The 18,355-nt window shown below is 33.9% G+C and overlaps 1 protein-coding gene across 1 annotated transcript; it reads left to right on the forward strand.

Annotated features, from left to right (window-relative positions):
* The first annotated feature begins 15,004 nt into the window (after positions 1 to 15,004).
* Positions 15,005 to 17,273, forward strand: LOC110816831 (two-component response regulator ARR5-like). The gene is made up of 5 exons (XM_022045158.2): positions 15,005 to 15,405; positions 15,490 to 15,566; positions 15,715 to 15,792; positions 15,934 to 16,004; positions 16,664 to 17,273. Exons 1-5 carry the CDS (start codon positions 15,273 to 15,275, stop codon positions 16,905 to 16,907), a joined length of 603 nt encoding a protein of 200 aa, XP_021900850.2. The 5' UTR covers positions 15,005 to 15,272; the 3' UTR covers positions 16,908 to 17,273.
* Positions 17,274 to 18,355: the final 1,082 nt, after the last annotated feature.

The raw sequence follows: 18,355 nt of genomic DNA on the forward strand, positions 1-18,355 counted from the left end.
GAAGACCCTTTGAAACGGCGTCGTAATTGTTGCTATTCTAATTGTAATTGAGAAAAATACCAAAAATAAAAATATTTGTTTCAAATAACATATTATTAAAATAATATAGAAGTTAATATGAATAAACATTAAATAATCTAGTTGATTTAACTGTTTATTTAAATTATTTCAGTAAATATTATCAATATGTAACTTTAATTAGATCATCTTCAAATTTAATTTTATATAGATTGAGTAATATGAAGTTATTGTAAAATTAAATATCTAAAAGCTTTTGAAAAAATAGATATCTTAATACCTTTTCAGTTTAAAACATGGTGATTGAATTTTTTTGAGCTAATATATTCAAAAAAAAATCATAAACATTATATATGCATTAAAAACACTTAGGATACATTTGTCTAGTAAGTAGAGTAAAGGCTGAATTAAAAAAAAAAAAACAACAACAACAACAAAGAACATAATTAATGAATTTTAATTAAAATATGTGCGTCTTGTCATGCACATGCGAGTCATCCCCATGTCACTTAGTGCATGGATAGGCGTCGCACACTCTGCGCGCGTCGTTCACGCAGGAGGCAGATAGGCTCCCCTGCTTGCCTAGGGCTTATGCGTAGTAGGCCTACGCACGTGGGAGGGTAGCCCAAGTGCCTGCAGGCTACCCCTGCAGCGCACCTAACAGGTGAGGCCATTGTTGCCTCAGGTAGTGTGCCACTGCCCACCTCAGGCAACGTGTTACCGTTCCTAGCGCTGCAGTTGGTAGAGGAGGTCTTCCTCCTCCGTTTTTTGTACCAAACATCTTTTTCTCTCTCTCTCTTCACCGACTTTTACCACTTTGCGCAAATCCAACGGCTCTCATTTTTTATAAATAGGGGCCATTCTTTCTCATTTTTTTCATATTTTCATTCTTCCACCTTTCAAGAATTAGAGAGAAAGAGAGATCCAGAGAGAGAAGGAGAGGAAGAAAAGAAGAACAGTATAGAAGAGATTATCAAGGTTTCGGTAATGAATTTAATATTTCTTTAAACGTCTTAAGGAGTGTTTTTAAATAAAAAGAAAAGATTAAATTAATAACTATGTAATTTTATCTGTTTTGAATGCTTTATGTTTTATAGGCTTAATAAGTTGAATTGTTATTGATTTCAAGCATACTATGTGAGTGATAGACACTTAATGATTTGTATGTAATTAAAATAATATAAAACTGGTAAGATTATCTAGAAAACAAAAAGAACAAAAAGAAAAAAAAAAGTGGAATGAAATATGAATGGTCCGAAGTATGTATATGTATTGATATGCATAACGCGTCAAGTGTCTCATTAGGTTTTTTATCTCTGAGGGGTATCTGTTCTCTTATCTCCATCCAGAGTATCTATTTTCTCCCTCTCCCATATGGTCTGGAAAGACGTAAGAGGACTGCTCCCTATGAATGACGGTGTATCTTCTAATGAGAGTGGTGACGCAAATATCTATTAGGGATCACTTTTGGCTAAGTACTGTCGTGACTATAGAATATCTTATATGAACATCATGGTTGGTACGACTATAGTCATAGATCGTGTCATAGTTTGGCAAACCGAAAATGTGCCTGAGTAAATTGTTGTTATTTGTATATGATCTGGTCATTCCACATGTGTAGTCGGAAATCTGTATCTTCCTTAAGAGTTGAAAGTTGTAACGATTTTGCGATTTGGAAAAAACACACAGCATATCAGATAATAGAGAAAATCAAATAAATCATGAAATGCTCAAATTTTTGACTACCAAGTTATCTTTTCTAAACTAGACTACCAACTCGTTTCTTCCTTTCTTTTATAGGAATGACACGAGAGAGACCATCTGTAGAACGTACCGAGCGATCCGAAGCCCTGGATCATCTAATCAGGGCTGAATTTACTTAACTTTTCCAAGCCATCTAAGGATTGACTATAACCGTAGGATAAAATCAAGCTAACCACCCTTGTCCACCTCTTGCCCCTAGAATACTGAACAGCCGAGAGGTCTATTTCTCATAATATATTAGAGTTTAGGAAGCTTGACCCACCATATTTTGAAGGTGGCCTTGACCCTTTAGTAGTCAAAACTTGGATCCTACAGATAGAGAAGTTTTTTTTTTTGTCCTAGACCTGACTAAGGAACGAAAGGTTCTCATAGTAGCCTTTATGTTAAACGGTGAAGCAAAACACTAAGGGTGACTTAAGAAGAGAGTCCTACCTACCCCCACTACCTGGGAAGTATTCATGGATGCATTATTTAACAACTTTTTTTCTGTTTATATCCGAGAAAAGAAGGAGGAGGAATTTTAGGATTTTCACCAAGAAAATCTTACAGTTGCCTTGTATACAATCTGTTTTATCCAACTGTCTAGGTTCATCTCTCTAATGGTTACCCCTAAAAATCGTAAAGTTAGAAAGTTTCTAAAGGGCCTTTATGCCAACATCTATGATCGGGTTACGATGTTGAGGCTTAGCTCGTATGTAGAGGTGGTAGAACATGCCCAGTCGATCGAAGACCTCATATCGGCCAGACACCAACATATTGTCCGAGTCCGTACCCAACAACAATAACCCCAATGGCCTAGAAGGAGGTTGTCCGACCCAGTAAGTGACCATCCCGATAAACAAACCAAAGTTGCTATTTCCCTTGCCTTACCTTCACTGTCAGCATATTATGGTCGCTCACATGGGATAGCCTGCCCAACCTACCCAACCATGTTAGCGTTGTGGTCGCTCGCATGGTGACCTACACTATCGATGTATCAATCACGTCTGCTACTGATGCAGAAGCACTCAATATCTTAAGGACTGCCCTTAGCGACTGAAGGACGTGATCAGACCTATATCATAAGGTCGTGTGTACCACCTAAATGAAATTGATGCTCTCCCTACTCCTGTTCTTATCAAGGGTAAACTTTCTATTCATGATACTTCTACCAAAGCTTTGATCGATACATGTGCTACTCACTATTTTATTTACTGTACATTTGCTTGTAAGCTTGATATTAGGGAAGAATCTTTAGCAGAAGTATTAATGGTAGAAAGTCTCTCTAGGGGATTACTAGAAGCTCATTGTGTATATAAAAATTGTAAGATAAAAGCTTTAGGAATATAAGTATGTGTGAATTTAATATTATTAATTTTTTTAGGATTTGATGTGATATTAGGAATGGACTGGTTAGAAAAATATAGAGTAATAATTGATTGTGAAAGTAAAATTGTATCCTTACAATCCCTAAAAAAGAAATAAAATGTATTGTTATTATTTTTTTAAAAAATTAAATAAACAGGAATATGGGTGCTGATCCTGTTGTGTATTCTATACCGATTATTTACAACTTTCTAGATGTCTTTCCCATCGAGCTTTCTAGTTTGCCTCCCCCACAAGAGGTAGAATTTTTAATTGAGCTGCTGCCCGGGACCCAACCAATCTGGAGATCCATCTATCATATGAGTCATGCTGAGCTAGCAGAACTAGAAAAATAATTTTCTAAACTGATTATCCAAAAGTTTATTCGCCCTAATCATTCTCCTTGGGGCGCTCTAATATTGTTTGTGAAAAAAAAAAGATAGTTCCCTCAGACTATACGTAGACTACCAGAAACTTAATCGAGTAACGGTTAAAAATAAGTACCTTTTACTTCAAATCAATGACCTCTTTGACCAATTGTAAGGAGTTAAGGTCTTCTCCAAGATTGACCTCAGGATGGGATATCACTAGTTGAGAGTCAAAGAAGAAGATATTTCGAAGGCCACTTTCTGGTGCAAGTACAATTTATATAAGTTCAGAGTAATATCGTTCGGGTTAACCAATGCCTCTGCAACCTTCGTGGAGCTCATAAATAGAGTTTTCTGGCACGCAATAGATTAATACGTCATCGTATTTATTGATGAATCTTAGTGTACTCCAAAAGCTTGGAGGAACATACAGTACACTTGTCTAAAGTGTTGGAGACCCTTTGCCGGAACCGACTATATGCTAAACTTAATAAATGCTCTTTCTGGTTGGATCGAGTCTCCTTCCTCGGTTATATAATTTCAAGTGAAGGAGTTTCAATGGATCTGTTCAAGGTGAAGCAGTAATCCATCGGAATTCGCCCTCTAATGTGGCCGATGTACTTAGTTTCCTTAGCTTGACGGGTCATTATTAACAATTCATCAACGGATTTTCTAAGATTGCTGCTCTATAGGCTTGACTCACCCGAAAAGGCGTGCTATTTGTCTGGAATAATAAATGAAGTGAAAGTTTTATGAAATTTAAGGGTCATCTTACCTTTGGTCTGGTATTGATCCTCCCTGACAATACTGGAAGATTTTAGGTTTACTGCGATGCATCTCATGTTCGCTTGAGGTGCTTTTTGATGCAATATGGTAGAGTAATCGCTTATGGATCCCAACAGTTGAAATCTTATGAGCGAAATTACCTGACCCATGACCTAAAATAATCGGCCATTATCTTTGCCCTGAAGATACGACATCATTAGTTGTTTGGTCAGACTTTCAAGATTTACACTAATCACAAGAGTTTGAAGTACTTCTTCTCATAGAGGGAGTTAAATATGAGACAGTGATATTAAATAGATCTCCTGAAGGACTATGACTGCAAAATCATCTATCACCCTGGTAGAAAAAATGTAGTCGCTGATGCGCTAAGCCGAAAGGAGTCTGCAGTGTTGGCCAAATCATGGCCTGTAGTTGGAAATTAATGGATATTATGTAGTTGTTCCACATAAGCTACTATGACAAATGTACCTATCTCGCTTAGATCCGAGCCATACTAGATCTCTTCATGAAATTTGGGAAGCTTAATCCACGGATCAGGAACTCACCAAGAATCTGGGTAAGTTCTCTTCTGACGAATTTCTTAATTTCAGGATTTTAAATGATGGGTTGTTTAGATTTTGGAACTGAATTTGGGTTCTCGTCGCTGTAAAGGTAGATGTACTCAACACTGTCCATGCTTCTAAGCTATTTATCCACCCCGAGGGTACTAAGATGTACTGAGATTTAAAGCGTCAATATTGGTAGCTGAAAATAAAGAAGGATATAGTTTACTACATCTCTCGATGCCTTACTTGCCAGAGGATTAAGACAGAACATCAGAGACCCAACAGTTTGTTACAAGACCTCCCGATTCCAAAATAGAAGTGAGAGCATGTAACCATGAATTTTGTCATTAGACTACCCAAGACCTGTTCTGATTGAAATGTTATTTGGATCATTGTTGACTGACTAATCAATACTGCCCACTTTTTGCCCATACGAACCACTAACTCCACCAGCAAATTTACTCATCTTTATGTTGATGAGATTGTTCGACTTCATGGTGTTCCCTTATCCATTGTGTCTGATGGAGATCCTTGATTTACCTCTCACTTTTGGGATAACTTTCAGGAAGCTTTAGATCTGGATTGTACTTTAATACCGTTTATCATCCTCAAACATATAGTCAGTCAGAACGTACGATCTAAACATTAGCAGATATGTTGCATGCTTGCGTCTTTGACTTTGGCAATAACTGGTATGAGTCTCTTCCCCAATATGAATTTGCTTATAATAATAGTTATCATTCAAATATCAGCATAGCTCTGTATGAAGCCTTGTATGGTAGGCCTTGCCATTCTCTGACTTGTTGGAGTGAAGTTAGAAACCAGCATAATTCGAGACCGGACTTCATCTAAGAGACTATTGAGAAGGTCGCTATCATTTGTAAGAATCCTTCATCATTTATCTCGTTATGGTTAATTAAAGTTCAATAAATAATAAATATTGTAATTTGTGAATATTGAGAATCCCTAATTGATTAATACAGGTCACCAGTGGAGCTGGTAACTGATCAATATATAATTACTTATTTTATTTGTACTGTTCATTATTGCTAGGCTGTTATTATTCATTTACCGCATGCACTTTAATTCACAGGTTTAATTGCCTTCTCATTTATTGATTTACTTAACTGTTTTATCCCTATATGTTGATTGGTTTGGAATAAATATCTTGACTACATTTTTCTCAATTATTAAAGTTTCAAATTGTATTGTCTATTTAATTATCATTCTAATGTCCTGTAATTATGAGATAAGATTGTTGTATGTAATGGATGGCTGGTTAAAAATAAGGATATGTATGCGGAAGACTTACCTGGTGTCATGAAAAAAGGTGTATGAACCCGGTTCATAGGGCAAAGTTTACTGTTGACATTGTCTTAGTCGAACGAGGCTGAGAAGTCCCATATCGGAAGAGGTTAGGAAGCACTTGTTCACCCTCATTACCAGACAAGGTGTAACGACCCCAGAAATTCCAAATGAAATAAATTATGAATTAAGCGCGGAAGCGGAATAAATAGTTAAGGTTTACATTCCATACACAATAACTTAAAGTAACAAATAGTGTTAGGAAAATTACCCTTTTGGAAGAAATACAAAAAAAATAAGGAAATAAACAAAAATTAAATAAAACTAGCATCTTATTCGCAACCTTATTGTGGATCGGACTTCGGATTCTGATCATCTTGATCTAAAATAGTTAAATAAGGAATGAACTACACTAGCCCAGTAAAAATAATCACGGCACTCACCGACACAGAAATGAAGGTTGGTAAAAAATCAAAACAACTAATGGAGCTCTTAATTAAATAAATTCATTTATCAACAATAAACTATTTGCCGTCCACTTACCGTTGTAAAATTTTATAAAAATAACCTATAGAAACAATAACATTATACATATCATGATTTCATATGTAATTAGCAATATAGCACATATTATACTTTCATATTCAAATAACCAAAACAACAACTGTCTGTTTTTATCAGCTTGCTGATATCTATGGGGGTTCATAGGGATGTTCCCACTACGCGTGAATATTTTTTTTAACATTCTCAATTAACGGGCCGTCCCCATACTCTGTCTGGTATGAACGCCAAATTATCAAGTCTCGATACCCCGTCTAGTATGAGGGTGAAACGGGTCGTCCCCATACCCCTTCCGGTATGAGCGCCAAATTACCAAGTCTCGATACCCCGTCCGGTACGAGACAACATTCACGGTAGGATTCCCTATTGTACCCGATCCGTCCACCATCTTTCAGGATATCCAGTGAGGCTGTCGTTTCATCCATTCACTTAATCACACAATTTTCAGTTTTTCTTTAGTCTCCATTTTCTAATTCAATGGTAATCACATAAATCAAATAATACATGCATTCAAAACTACAAAAATCGATCAATGAAATACTATTATGCAATTAACTGTAAAAAAATTCAACAAAATCAACCATAATAATTTCCAGTTCTAGCTCCATTAGTAACCCGTAATTAATTATGAATATCTTCTAAATTATACAAACTACCGTATTATTATTTATTTAGACTTCAATTCCATAACAGAGAATAGGGTGAGGGATTCTTACTCAATTTGATGCTCGAAAGGCTAAGCTGTTGACTACACCCACTAGCAGTTCTCGAATTTTTTAATTTTTTTTTCGGGGATTAAAATGCACTACAAATACCTACAAATATCCCCAAAAATCCAAAAACAGTGTTAGGACCCACTTTGCCCAATTCTGGAATTTCGTCATGGTGGCTCCACCGTGCTCCGGCAGCGGTCCGCCTCGGGTCAGTTGTTTTCGACTGTTTTTGGCTAAATTAGGCCGATTTTACATCAATTCATGTGAGAAAATATGTTAAGGGGCCTCGGTTGACCGACAAAATACAAAAAATAGGGGCTCTCCGGTGCGGCGACTCCCCCGGCTCACATTACAGTTGGGTATTTTGCTCTAGTCAACCTATAGAGAAGGAAACGATAATCATAACGGTGGAAAAATTACGCACTACCGAGTTTCACCCACATTTTTCGGCCAATCAACCGGTTCTTTTGCTCCGATTTAGCCATAGAATTGTTTAAAATTGAATTCCAAGCAAATTAGGAAATTTTTACCTCTTTCGGCAGTCGAAAAGGGCTCCGGTGCGACAGCGGGTGGCGATAGCTCTCCTTCACAGCGACTGGGTCTTCTTCTCCAGGGAGGGTGTATGGCGGCTAGGGTTAGGGTTTGGTGTGAAGAAATTTTTTTATCTCCGTCTCCATCTAATCGGGACCGTCTATCTCGTTTGATCTAAATCGTCCGATCGTGATTAAATAGGGAGTGAATCTGGACCGTCCGATCGTATTTAAATTTGGCCATCCGACTGCGTTTAGGGAGGGAACGCATCCAAGTCATCTGTGTGCGCGGGAATGGATTTGGCCGTTTAATCATAGGCACACGGATCGCCCGCATGCCCTCCTGCGTGGTATCGTGTCAACATCCGTTGCCACGCGGCCTGTTCTGATTCGCCAGGACTGCTGAGCAGACATCCTACGTGGCACAAATTTTTTAAATTGTATTTTGACCATTGGTTTCTGATTTTTCTTTCAAAAATACCCTCCATAACCTAAATTTTTATCTTTTTTTTCCAAAATCGTTTTCAATTTCATCCTCCATCAAATTTCTTCCATTTTCACACTAAATTAAAATTAAAAAATTAAAAAATTACATTTATAAGTTAATTTTACATTACATTAAAATTAAATTTGGGTGTTACATGAGGTATTTAGGTAGTGGTACGTTTGGTGCCCATTACCAGACGGGTATGGGGACGACTGGTTAATTAAGAGATTGGATATTGTCCACCTATAGTGGGAACCTCTATAAATCCCTAGAGCTACCAATAAAAAAGTAAAGTTTGATTATTGTTGTTTCTTAGAATGTCTAATGAATTGCTATCTTGATTTTTGTCTTCACAAGTCGTATTTGAGAACCTAAAGGTGAGTATGAAACTAATATTTTTAAAATTAAATGAATTTACCTAAAAAAAATAGCTTCATTGATTGTTTTACGATTTTTACTAACTTTTAATTTTCCATACCGGTTGTGAAATATTGGTATTTTTACTGGGTAATGTAGCTCATTCCCCTTATTTAACCATTTCAGATCAGGATGACCAAGATTTGGATCATGAATAATAAGAAAGTTAGCGATTAAAGGTTGTCTCTTATTTTTCATCAGTTACGTTGCGGAGGTCGATCGTATAGGTTTCTAGTGGCATTTTTCTTTCTGTTATTTTAATTTCCTTCAAGATACATTCTTGTATCCCTATTGGGCATTTTGATTAAACTGTATAAGGAATGCAAACTCTAAATTCTTAATTGCTTCTGCTAATACTTTTAGTAATTCAATATTGCCATTCAATTAAATTTTAAGCTGTTACAGTAAGTACTTGACTGCCGCTCAGAGCTACTAGAAGAGTTACATCGATGATCATAGGTGACCCCTGGAATTCCCCGTTGGAGACCTAGCTTTTTTCAAAGTTTTTCCCTACAAGGGAAAGATGCGATTCAGAAAAAGAGGAAAGTTAAGCCTACATTATGTAGGATCTTTTCGAATTGTTGAATGGATTGGACCCATGGCGTACTGTCTTACTCTACCCCGAGCGTTTACATGTTTACATGATGTTTTTCACGTCTAGATGCTCAAAAGGTACCATCCTGACCCTTTTCATTTCATTGTTCACGATAAAACGCAGACACAAGCTGATATGACGTATGAAAAAATTCCAGTGGATATTCTTAGATGGACTGACAAGGTCTTGTACAACAAAACGATTCCCATAGTGAAAGTATAGTGGCAGCATCATACCCTGAAAGAGGCAACGTAGGAGTTAGAAAACGAGTTGAGGAAAAAGTTTTCAGATTTGTTCGAGACAAATTTAGAGACCAAATTTTTCTAAGGTAGGGGGTGTAACATCCTGTTCACCACTGCTTAATTTGTATTTAAAAAACCCTATTTATTCGGGTCTTATGGTCATACTGAACTTATTTATTTTTGTGATTCATAAATTTTACCGATTTTTATTTTATTAAATTTTATTTTAATTTAATTATTTAACCCTAAAATTTTGAATAAAATAATTTTTGAAAAAAAAATAGAAAAATAGGGAGAAAATCCCATGAGAAAGGGGACCAAATTTAATTATTTAACTTTGCTCACTATTGTGCTTAGTTTGTATTTGAAAAACCCTATTTATTCGGGTCACTTCGCGTGTGGACAGGCACCGCACACTGTGCGTGTGCCGTTCGCACAGTAGGCCTGCGTGGATATGGCGTGCCTGGGGCCTGCGCACAGGCTAGTTTCTACGCGCGACAGGGTAGCCCATACGCATGCAAGCTAGTCCTATAGTGTACCAGACGAGGGAGACAACTACCGCCTCGGCAGTGTGTCACTGTGCACCTCGGGTGGCGTGCCGCTGCTCCTAGTGTTGTTGCTCCTGGTGCTGCCGCTGGTGGAGGAGGTCTTCATCCTCCGTTTTTCGTGCTGATCATTTCTTTTTCTCTCTCTCTTCATTGAATTTTACTACTTGGAGCAAATCTAATGACTCTCATTTTCTATAAGTAGGGGCTCTTCCTTCCTATTTTCTCTACACATTCATTCATCTACCTTTCAAGAGAGAGAGAGAGAGAAGAAAGGAGGAAAAGAAGAACGGTGTAGAAGAGATTATCAATGTTTTGGTAAGAAATTTAGTATTTTTTTAAATGTCTTAAAGAATATTTTTAGACAAAAAGAAAAAATTAAATTGATAACTCTGTGGTTTTGCCTGTTTTGTGTTTTGTTGACTTACTAAGTTGAATTATTCTTGATTTCAAGCATGTTGTGTGAGTGATAAACACTTAATGATTTGCATGTAATTAAAATAATATGAAACCGGTAAGGTTATTTGGAAAATAAAAAGAACAAAAAAAAAAGATTGAAGCATGAATGGTCTAAAGTATGTATCTGTATTGAAATGCATAACGCATCAAGTATCTCCTTAAACTTTTTAGTTTTGAGGGGTATTTGTTCCCCTATCCCCATCCGGGATATCTGTTTTCCTCCTCTCCCATCTGGTCTAGAAAGACGTAAGAGAACTGCTCCTTGTGGATGACGACGTACCTTTTGACGAGAGTGGTGATGCAAATATCTGTTAGAGATCACAGTTGGCTAAGTACTGTTATGACTATAGAATATTTGATATGACCACTATGATTAGTACGATCGTGGTCATAAATTGTGCCATGGTTTTATAAGCCGAAAATATCTCTCTGCAAATTATCGTTATCTGTATCTGATCTGATTATTCTATATGGATAGTCGAAAATCTATATCTGCCTTTAGAGATAGAAGTTGTAAGGATTTCGCGAAGCATGACATAAAAATATGAGCATTTAATGATTTGTTTGATTTTCTTCATTATCTGGCATGTTGTGTGTTTGTCTTGATTATATTAACATGATGTTTTCTCTAATAAATACATTATTTTCATAAGATAAGATTGGTCTACGAAGTTACTAAATGATAAGTATTTATGTTACAATAATTCACCTTTAAAGCCTTACAATATTATTTAAATGCTGTTTTTCTTACTGAAATATGGAACTCACTCTTTTCATACCTCTCTCCCCCCCCTCCCCAGATAAGGAAGATAATGAAGAACCACCAGCTAACTTACCTATTGAAGTTTATAAGGATTCCGTGGATTTGCAAATCTTGAGTGCATAATCGTCCTCGCCCTCTGATGAGTCCAATAACATAGTGAAAGAAGTTGCTCTCTTTTGTATCTTGACATTGTATTTTGCAACCATTTCTGACCTCAATAATATATATGTAATTGAAACTCATATATTTATAAGAGATTTGTATTAATTTGCTCTACTGCATATAATTTTTATCATGCACTCATAATTCTATTTCTGTATCTAATACCCACATATCTTAATTAGCATCTGGGATGTCACATAACTGATTAGAGTATGAGAAATGAGTGAAACTTAGGGAAGATACAGGTGAAGAAACTGCTGATTTATGTTATGGTATGCCGATATTGGCAAATGTGTGTATGTATGGCCAATTAATGCCGATATATGCTGGCTGTTTGTGTGTTTATGAACAAAGTTTATGGCCAGTAATGGTTGAAGATCTTCATTTTGTTTTACTTATATGATGACATCTAAGATTATAAGTAAAACTAAAATAATAATGAAAATAATTAGGAATAGAAGAGGGAGTGGTTTAACATCAAAATTGTGCTAAGTGGAAGTTGATGAGCTTCATAAAACCTTGCAGCTTGGGGAGGATAATTTCTGCAAGTCTGAGATGTGAGGAAAACTGTTGGGTTAGTGAGGAGAAACTGAGGAGCGTGGGAATAAGCCTAGATGATTGAAAGGAAAATAAAGGAAACACGTGAATTGAGAACTATCTATAGGAAGAGAACAGTGGGTGGGGTAAATAGGAGAGGACATAAATCGAATGAGAATTTCAGAGGGAAGTAGTGGCTTTGTAAATGGGAGTATGGTTATGTGATTTGGCAGTACAGAATTACTCACAAATAAAATAAAACAGAATAGGAGTAGGAGAAACTGTTGGGATAAGGCAGGGAAGGGGGGGGGGGGGGGAGGGAACAGAATAAATGGAATCAAAGAGAGGATACCAGCCTAGGAATTAAACTAATTTTCATACGTTATTTTCAAGTTCTAAATTTAACTTATTAAGCCTGTGTATACTCATTACATGTTATTTTTCAGATGGTGTAAAACAAGAGCCCGAATTAAAATTACCATCAATGGAGCCCAACACCTAGAAGAGGCAGATCAGCTAAATAGAATACTAACCATTGATACACACACTTATACATAATAGTTTAATGTTACTCTTGTAAACAAATTTCTACATTGCATATCGAGTTAGTAGATGTGATACTGATGGTTTGAAATAAATAGGACAGAATACATGTGGCTGAATGCATTGTGGATATTTACTTTTGAAATAGAAATTGGTTTCACTTCACTGTATGATGTATTATTACATTAGAATTTTATGACATATTACATCGATTTCATAATTTATGTCGAGGCCTTATATTTTTACTATTAAAGATGAAAGATAATTTGCACTAGTTTATTATTATAGTTATACTAAAATATTCACATATTTTTTATTTTATGTAAAAAAATTAAGATAAATATGATAGCAGTAATATATATCTTACGGCTGTAAAAATAGTATATTAAAATTTAAATTTGATATAAAATAAAATACTAGTTAAAATCAATTAAGATCAAATAAATATTTATGTATTAATAAATTTTAAGTTAAAGAGGTAAAAAATCTAAATAAAAATTGAAATGAAATTAATATTGTAATATTATTGGTGAAACAAATAAAATTAAAGAGAATGGTAATGACAGAAAATATAATAACGTAGTAAATTTTTCATGAATGAAAATTGTAAAATATAATGATTTTAGTGTATTATAAATTTATAAAATAATAAATTGAGCAAACATAAATAATCATCTTCACTCAAAAAGTAAAAGAGCAACTATTATGGTATTAGTATTATAAAAGATTTTCCTTTAATTAAATTTTAATTTTATTGTACAGGGTGGTGAAGAGAGAGAAAGTTGAATTGTCACCTCAACATTCACTTCCCAGCCGTCTGATTCGCAAAATCTTCTCCAAATATATATTTTTTAATTTTATAAAACAGAAAAAAATCCCAACAAATAAATTAATCATCAAAACGCATCGAATTCCGTACAAAATGTTCTGCTAATTTCTTATACCATATTATTTATATTTTTAAAAAATATTTTATCTATATATTAAGAAATATTTTATATTTATTATAAAAAAATATTTTGTACATGATATTTTATATATGTACTTAAAATATTTTAAGAATAAAGCTCTTATGAGGACTTATAATTTTATTTGAGATATACTTTTATTTATCATAATATTAAATCTTATGACTTTTTTAATATTAACTTTAATTTTAGTAAAATTAGGGAAAAAAAAAAAAAAAAAAAAAAGAAAACGAAAATTACTTAATTTGAGTGGACCCTACCTGTGCGGGAGCAGAACGCACCGTATCAACTCAAGATTTCACACGTATCGAACTGTCCGTACCAGAAATGGGAATAGTTTAGTTAACGGCGGCTTGCCTTTTCCTGACGCCGCCGGTTGGGTTTGACTACGTCGTCGTTTTGACCGGCGGTCAATCAAACGTCTTGGTAATATTGGTTTGTCTTGGATTCTGCAGCTTGACGGTGATAATCTCTTTAGTTGAACAAAAAGCCAAGCTTGCTTTTGGATTTCCTTTGGGATCCCAAAAAATTAAAGTTTGATAAATATTTATTATATATAATTTTGGGTGTAATAATAAATTGTTTTTTTAAAAAAATGATGTAATAAAAATTAACTGACATATAGTGTAAGATCCTGGAAATCTTGTTGGTGTACTTGGGATCCAGGTGGCTGTGTGATACGCCCGAGGGTGTTGGTCAAAAATCGTCATTCAAGAGTACGGAAATGTATGAGAAAAAAAAGCTTATTATATTATTTAAAATAGATTATTTTTAATATATGTTATTTTTATAGCTTTATAAAAAAACACTACGAATTTAAATAATTTTATTAAATATCAAAATGTAGTGAAATTTTTTTTTAATAAATTTATAATTTAATCATCATATGCCATGAAAATATTTTTACAAATATTACTTTTCTGTTTTTTAAAAGAAAAATTATGATTGCACTTTTTCATTTTATTCAATTTTAATTGTATTAAATATGAGTAATTCATTTACACTAGGTAAATAAATAAAAAAATTACATATTTCAAGAATATTGTTCACAAAAAAATATTTTAAAAATAAAAAATGACTTACCTTATTATTAATATATTTTTTTATATGTATATAGAATCAGTATATAATTTATTTTATTCAACATTACATACTTAATAAATACATAATAAAGTAACTTGTATTTGAATATTTAAATTTTACGATTATAATTTCATTTATTAAAGAAAGAGTTTTAGTGTTACCCAAGAGTTAATAATTAATAAAAGATTTTGATTTATAGAAATTTGAAGGAGATACGATCAAACCAAATATTATTATTATATGATGTTTGACAGGACCATAAACAACTTGCCTTTTACTAAAGAAGATTTGCAAAGATCTTACGAAATTGGATCCTCAGAATCTCCACCTTTACTCTTCATTTTAAATCTCTCTCTCTCTCTATATATATATATATATGTATTTCCCGTTTAAAGCCAACACCACCACTTTCTTCCTCCCTCAAATCTTCTCCTGCAATTTACATCAACCTTACCTTACCCCCATTATAAAACACACCCACCGTACTTACCCTCCCAACAAACCTAACAAATCATTTCCAATTTCCTCCAACAACAAATGGCCATGGCCGCTCAAGTTTTGATTCCCGAGGTCGCCGATCTCTCGCCGGAGTTGCATGTTCTCGCCGTCGATGATAGCCACGTCGACCGTAAAGTCATTGAGAGACTCCTTAAGATATCCTCTTGCAAAGGTATAAAAATTATCTGTCTTCTGTTTTCCATTTTGTTTTAGATGGAGATTTTTTTAAGTAACTTGAGTTTATGGAATTTTGCAGTGACGGCTGTGGATAGTGGAACAAGGGCTCTTCAGTATCTAGGGTTGGATGGGGAGAAAAGTTCCGTTGGGTTTGAGGTGAGATAATAATTCCGGTTCTTTTTTGTTTGGTTGCTGAGAAAATGAAAGAAAGAAAGTAAAAGAATATCAATCGACTACTAGCTTGTTTTCTTTTTATTTTTATTTTTGTATTTTTGGTGGCTGATTTGGTGTTGGATTACGGCAGGGTTTGAAGGTGAACTTGATAATGACTGATTACTCGATGCCTGGTATGACTGGATATGAACTTCTCAAGAAGATCAAGGTTAGTCTCGTCTTCTCCATCTTCTCACTAAACCTCTGTTTGTTTCTCGGTAAACCTAAACATTTTAAAAGAAGAAAAGAGAAACATAAGCAAATTTCCTAAACGATGTTGATTTGGTATTGCATGAAATTATGTTTTCAGGAATCATCAGCTCTAAGAGAAATTCCAGTTGTGATCATGTCTTCAGAGAATATATTGCCTCGCATCGATAGGTAATAACTCTGCAAATCTCATTACAAAAATGATTAAATCAATGTTCCATTTTCCCTGCAAATCTCATTGTAGAATCATTGATCAAAATATTCCTCTGCTTGCCAGAAAAACATAAAAGAAGTATTTTCCTGTTGAAATCCATGGATTGATAAATAGTTAAATCATCTTGACTTGAATTGTTCTTTAATGGGTTAATTTAATTTCACAAGGCTAAAAAAGGTTGTTGTGCAAAATTAGGAAAAAAAATCAAAAGTAGGAGATTTTGGTGAATAATATAAAATTTCACATGGCTGTGTACAGTACACGGGTCCAGATCCATATCGAATTTTCGTTGATCTTGTGGATCCCATAAATTATAATTTAAAGATATTATATTATTCAAACTCTGATTATATATATTCTTTGGACAACCAAATTTCATCCGATGATTGCCTCCTTGTCTGATTTTGCTCTGAAAAATATGCTTTTTCCTAACAAGAAAATCTTTCTTTAGAAGATTTGAATTTGATTCTCTCTTTTTAACTCGCTTTTTGTAATCAACTGATCTGCTGGACAATAATCAGCTTTTGATTATCATGATCTTAATTTAATTAATTAATTAAGCGGGGTGAATCTGGCAAAAGTTGGACTTGATAGGATTATTATTATAATATTACAGATGTTTGGAGGAAGGTGCAGAGGAATTTCTACTAAAGCCTGTTAAGTTATCTGATGTAAAACGCCTGAAAGATTTCATTATGAAAGGGGAACCAGAGGAAAAAAGAAACCCACCAAGAATTTGCAAGAGAAAGCTTGACAAAATCGAGATGGATCAGCCATCACTTGCCTCTGGTTTACCCAACTCCCAGCAATTGTCTTCATCTCTGACGACGAAGCAGGCTAAACTGCAAACGGGAGATTAACTTGTCAGAGACCAACTTGTCGACGTATAAAACTGAGAATGGGAGAGACTAACTTGCAGGCGGGGGAGGGAATTTTTGAAAGTATGTATGTAGTAGATGAGGAGGAGAGATTTAGATGAGTTCTGTGCATACTATTAGCAGCAGACAAAAATTGCTGACAAAGAGATTATGATTTTTGTTGTGTAGGAAATGGAATTCAATTTGGAGGGGTCTTTCGTGTTGAAAAAAACAGATTGGAACCTTCTTCATTCTTTCTATAAATGAAATTGGAAGGTTTTTTTCAGTTCAATTTGTAGATTGTAATTAATTTACATTTTCAAAGTTAGATATTTAAATAATATACAAATAATCTTTTTTCTGCTTCAATTTGGTAAAATTGTTACTAGAATTTAAGTTTTTTAATTATAATTTTAAGCAATTTTTTTTTTAAATATAATTTGTTTTATAATTAAATAATAATCTATTTAATCAAATTATTATTATTATTATTATTATTATTAAAGTAAAAATGTGGGTGAGACATTGATGAAATGATTTTGGTCACACATGTAGTGGGTGTGTAAACTCCACAAAATGACCACCGCTTCCAATAAAACTTTCAAATCCCTTTTTTACACATTTGTGGAGCTTTCCGTAAGATTTGTTGCGATCACCATTTCTTGTATTAAAAATCAATTAAATAATAATTGACTGCAAACAAAATGAGAGGTAGCTAACCAACGTTTTAAATTTGTAAATAATTCTTTCTTACGGTATGGCTACACGTAAATTAAAATTTACATTTAAAAATTAGTTAAGAGTAGTAGGTATCGTATCGTAATAAAAGAAAATTAAATTATATTATAAAAAAGTTCATATCCAAAAATTATTTTAGCAGACGACGAGTGAAAATATTTGGATGAACTAAAAAAATTTAGATGAAATCAGACCTAAATATTGTAATAAGAGAAATAGTTATAAACCTATTAAACAAATCATATTGAAAGAAGAGGTCGTCTAAAAAAAAAAAGTAGAAAAATAGATAATTTAATTTTAATTTTTTTTAATTAAAAAGATTAAACTAAATTTAATTAAATGTTATATATTTTTCTCATTTAATTAACCCACTATTTCTATATAAAGTAAAAGATTTTCAAAATGGTTGGTGTGATCCCAAGTAGGCTCTTGGATAATGGGAGTAAATTGAGTTAGTCTTTTTTTTTTTTTTTTAAAAAAAATGTTATATATTTTGATGAAGCAAAACATTTAGTGCAGAGTAACTGGTAAGAATTAATGACTTCAATCCCAAGTATTGGGTGGGAGCCAAACTTGATTTAATCAAATTTAAAAAGTTGACTTATGTCTTAGCAAATTTACTCATACACATCTTCATGAATTTAGCCCTACTTTTATTACGATATTATTATTAATAATTCCATATTTTTATTTTCCCATAACAATAGAAAGAA

The sequence above is a fragment of the Carica papaya genome, chromosome 9, assembly GCF_054855325.1.
Source record: "Carica papaya isolate Zhongbai chromosome 9, ASM5485532v1, whole genome shotgun sequence".
Taxonomy (NCBI): domain Eukaryota; kingdom Viridiplantae; phylum Streptophyta; class Magnoliopsida; order Brassicales; family Caricaceae; genus Carica; species Carica papaya.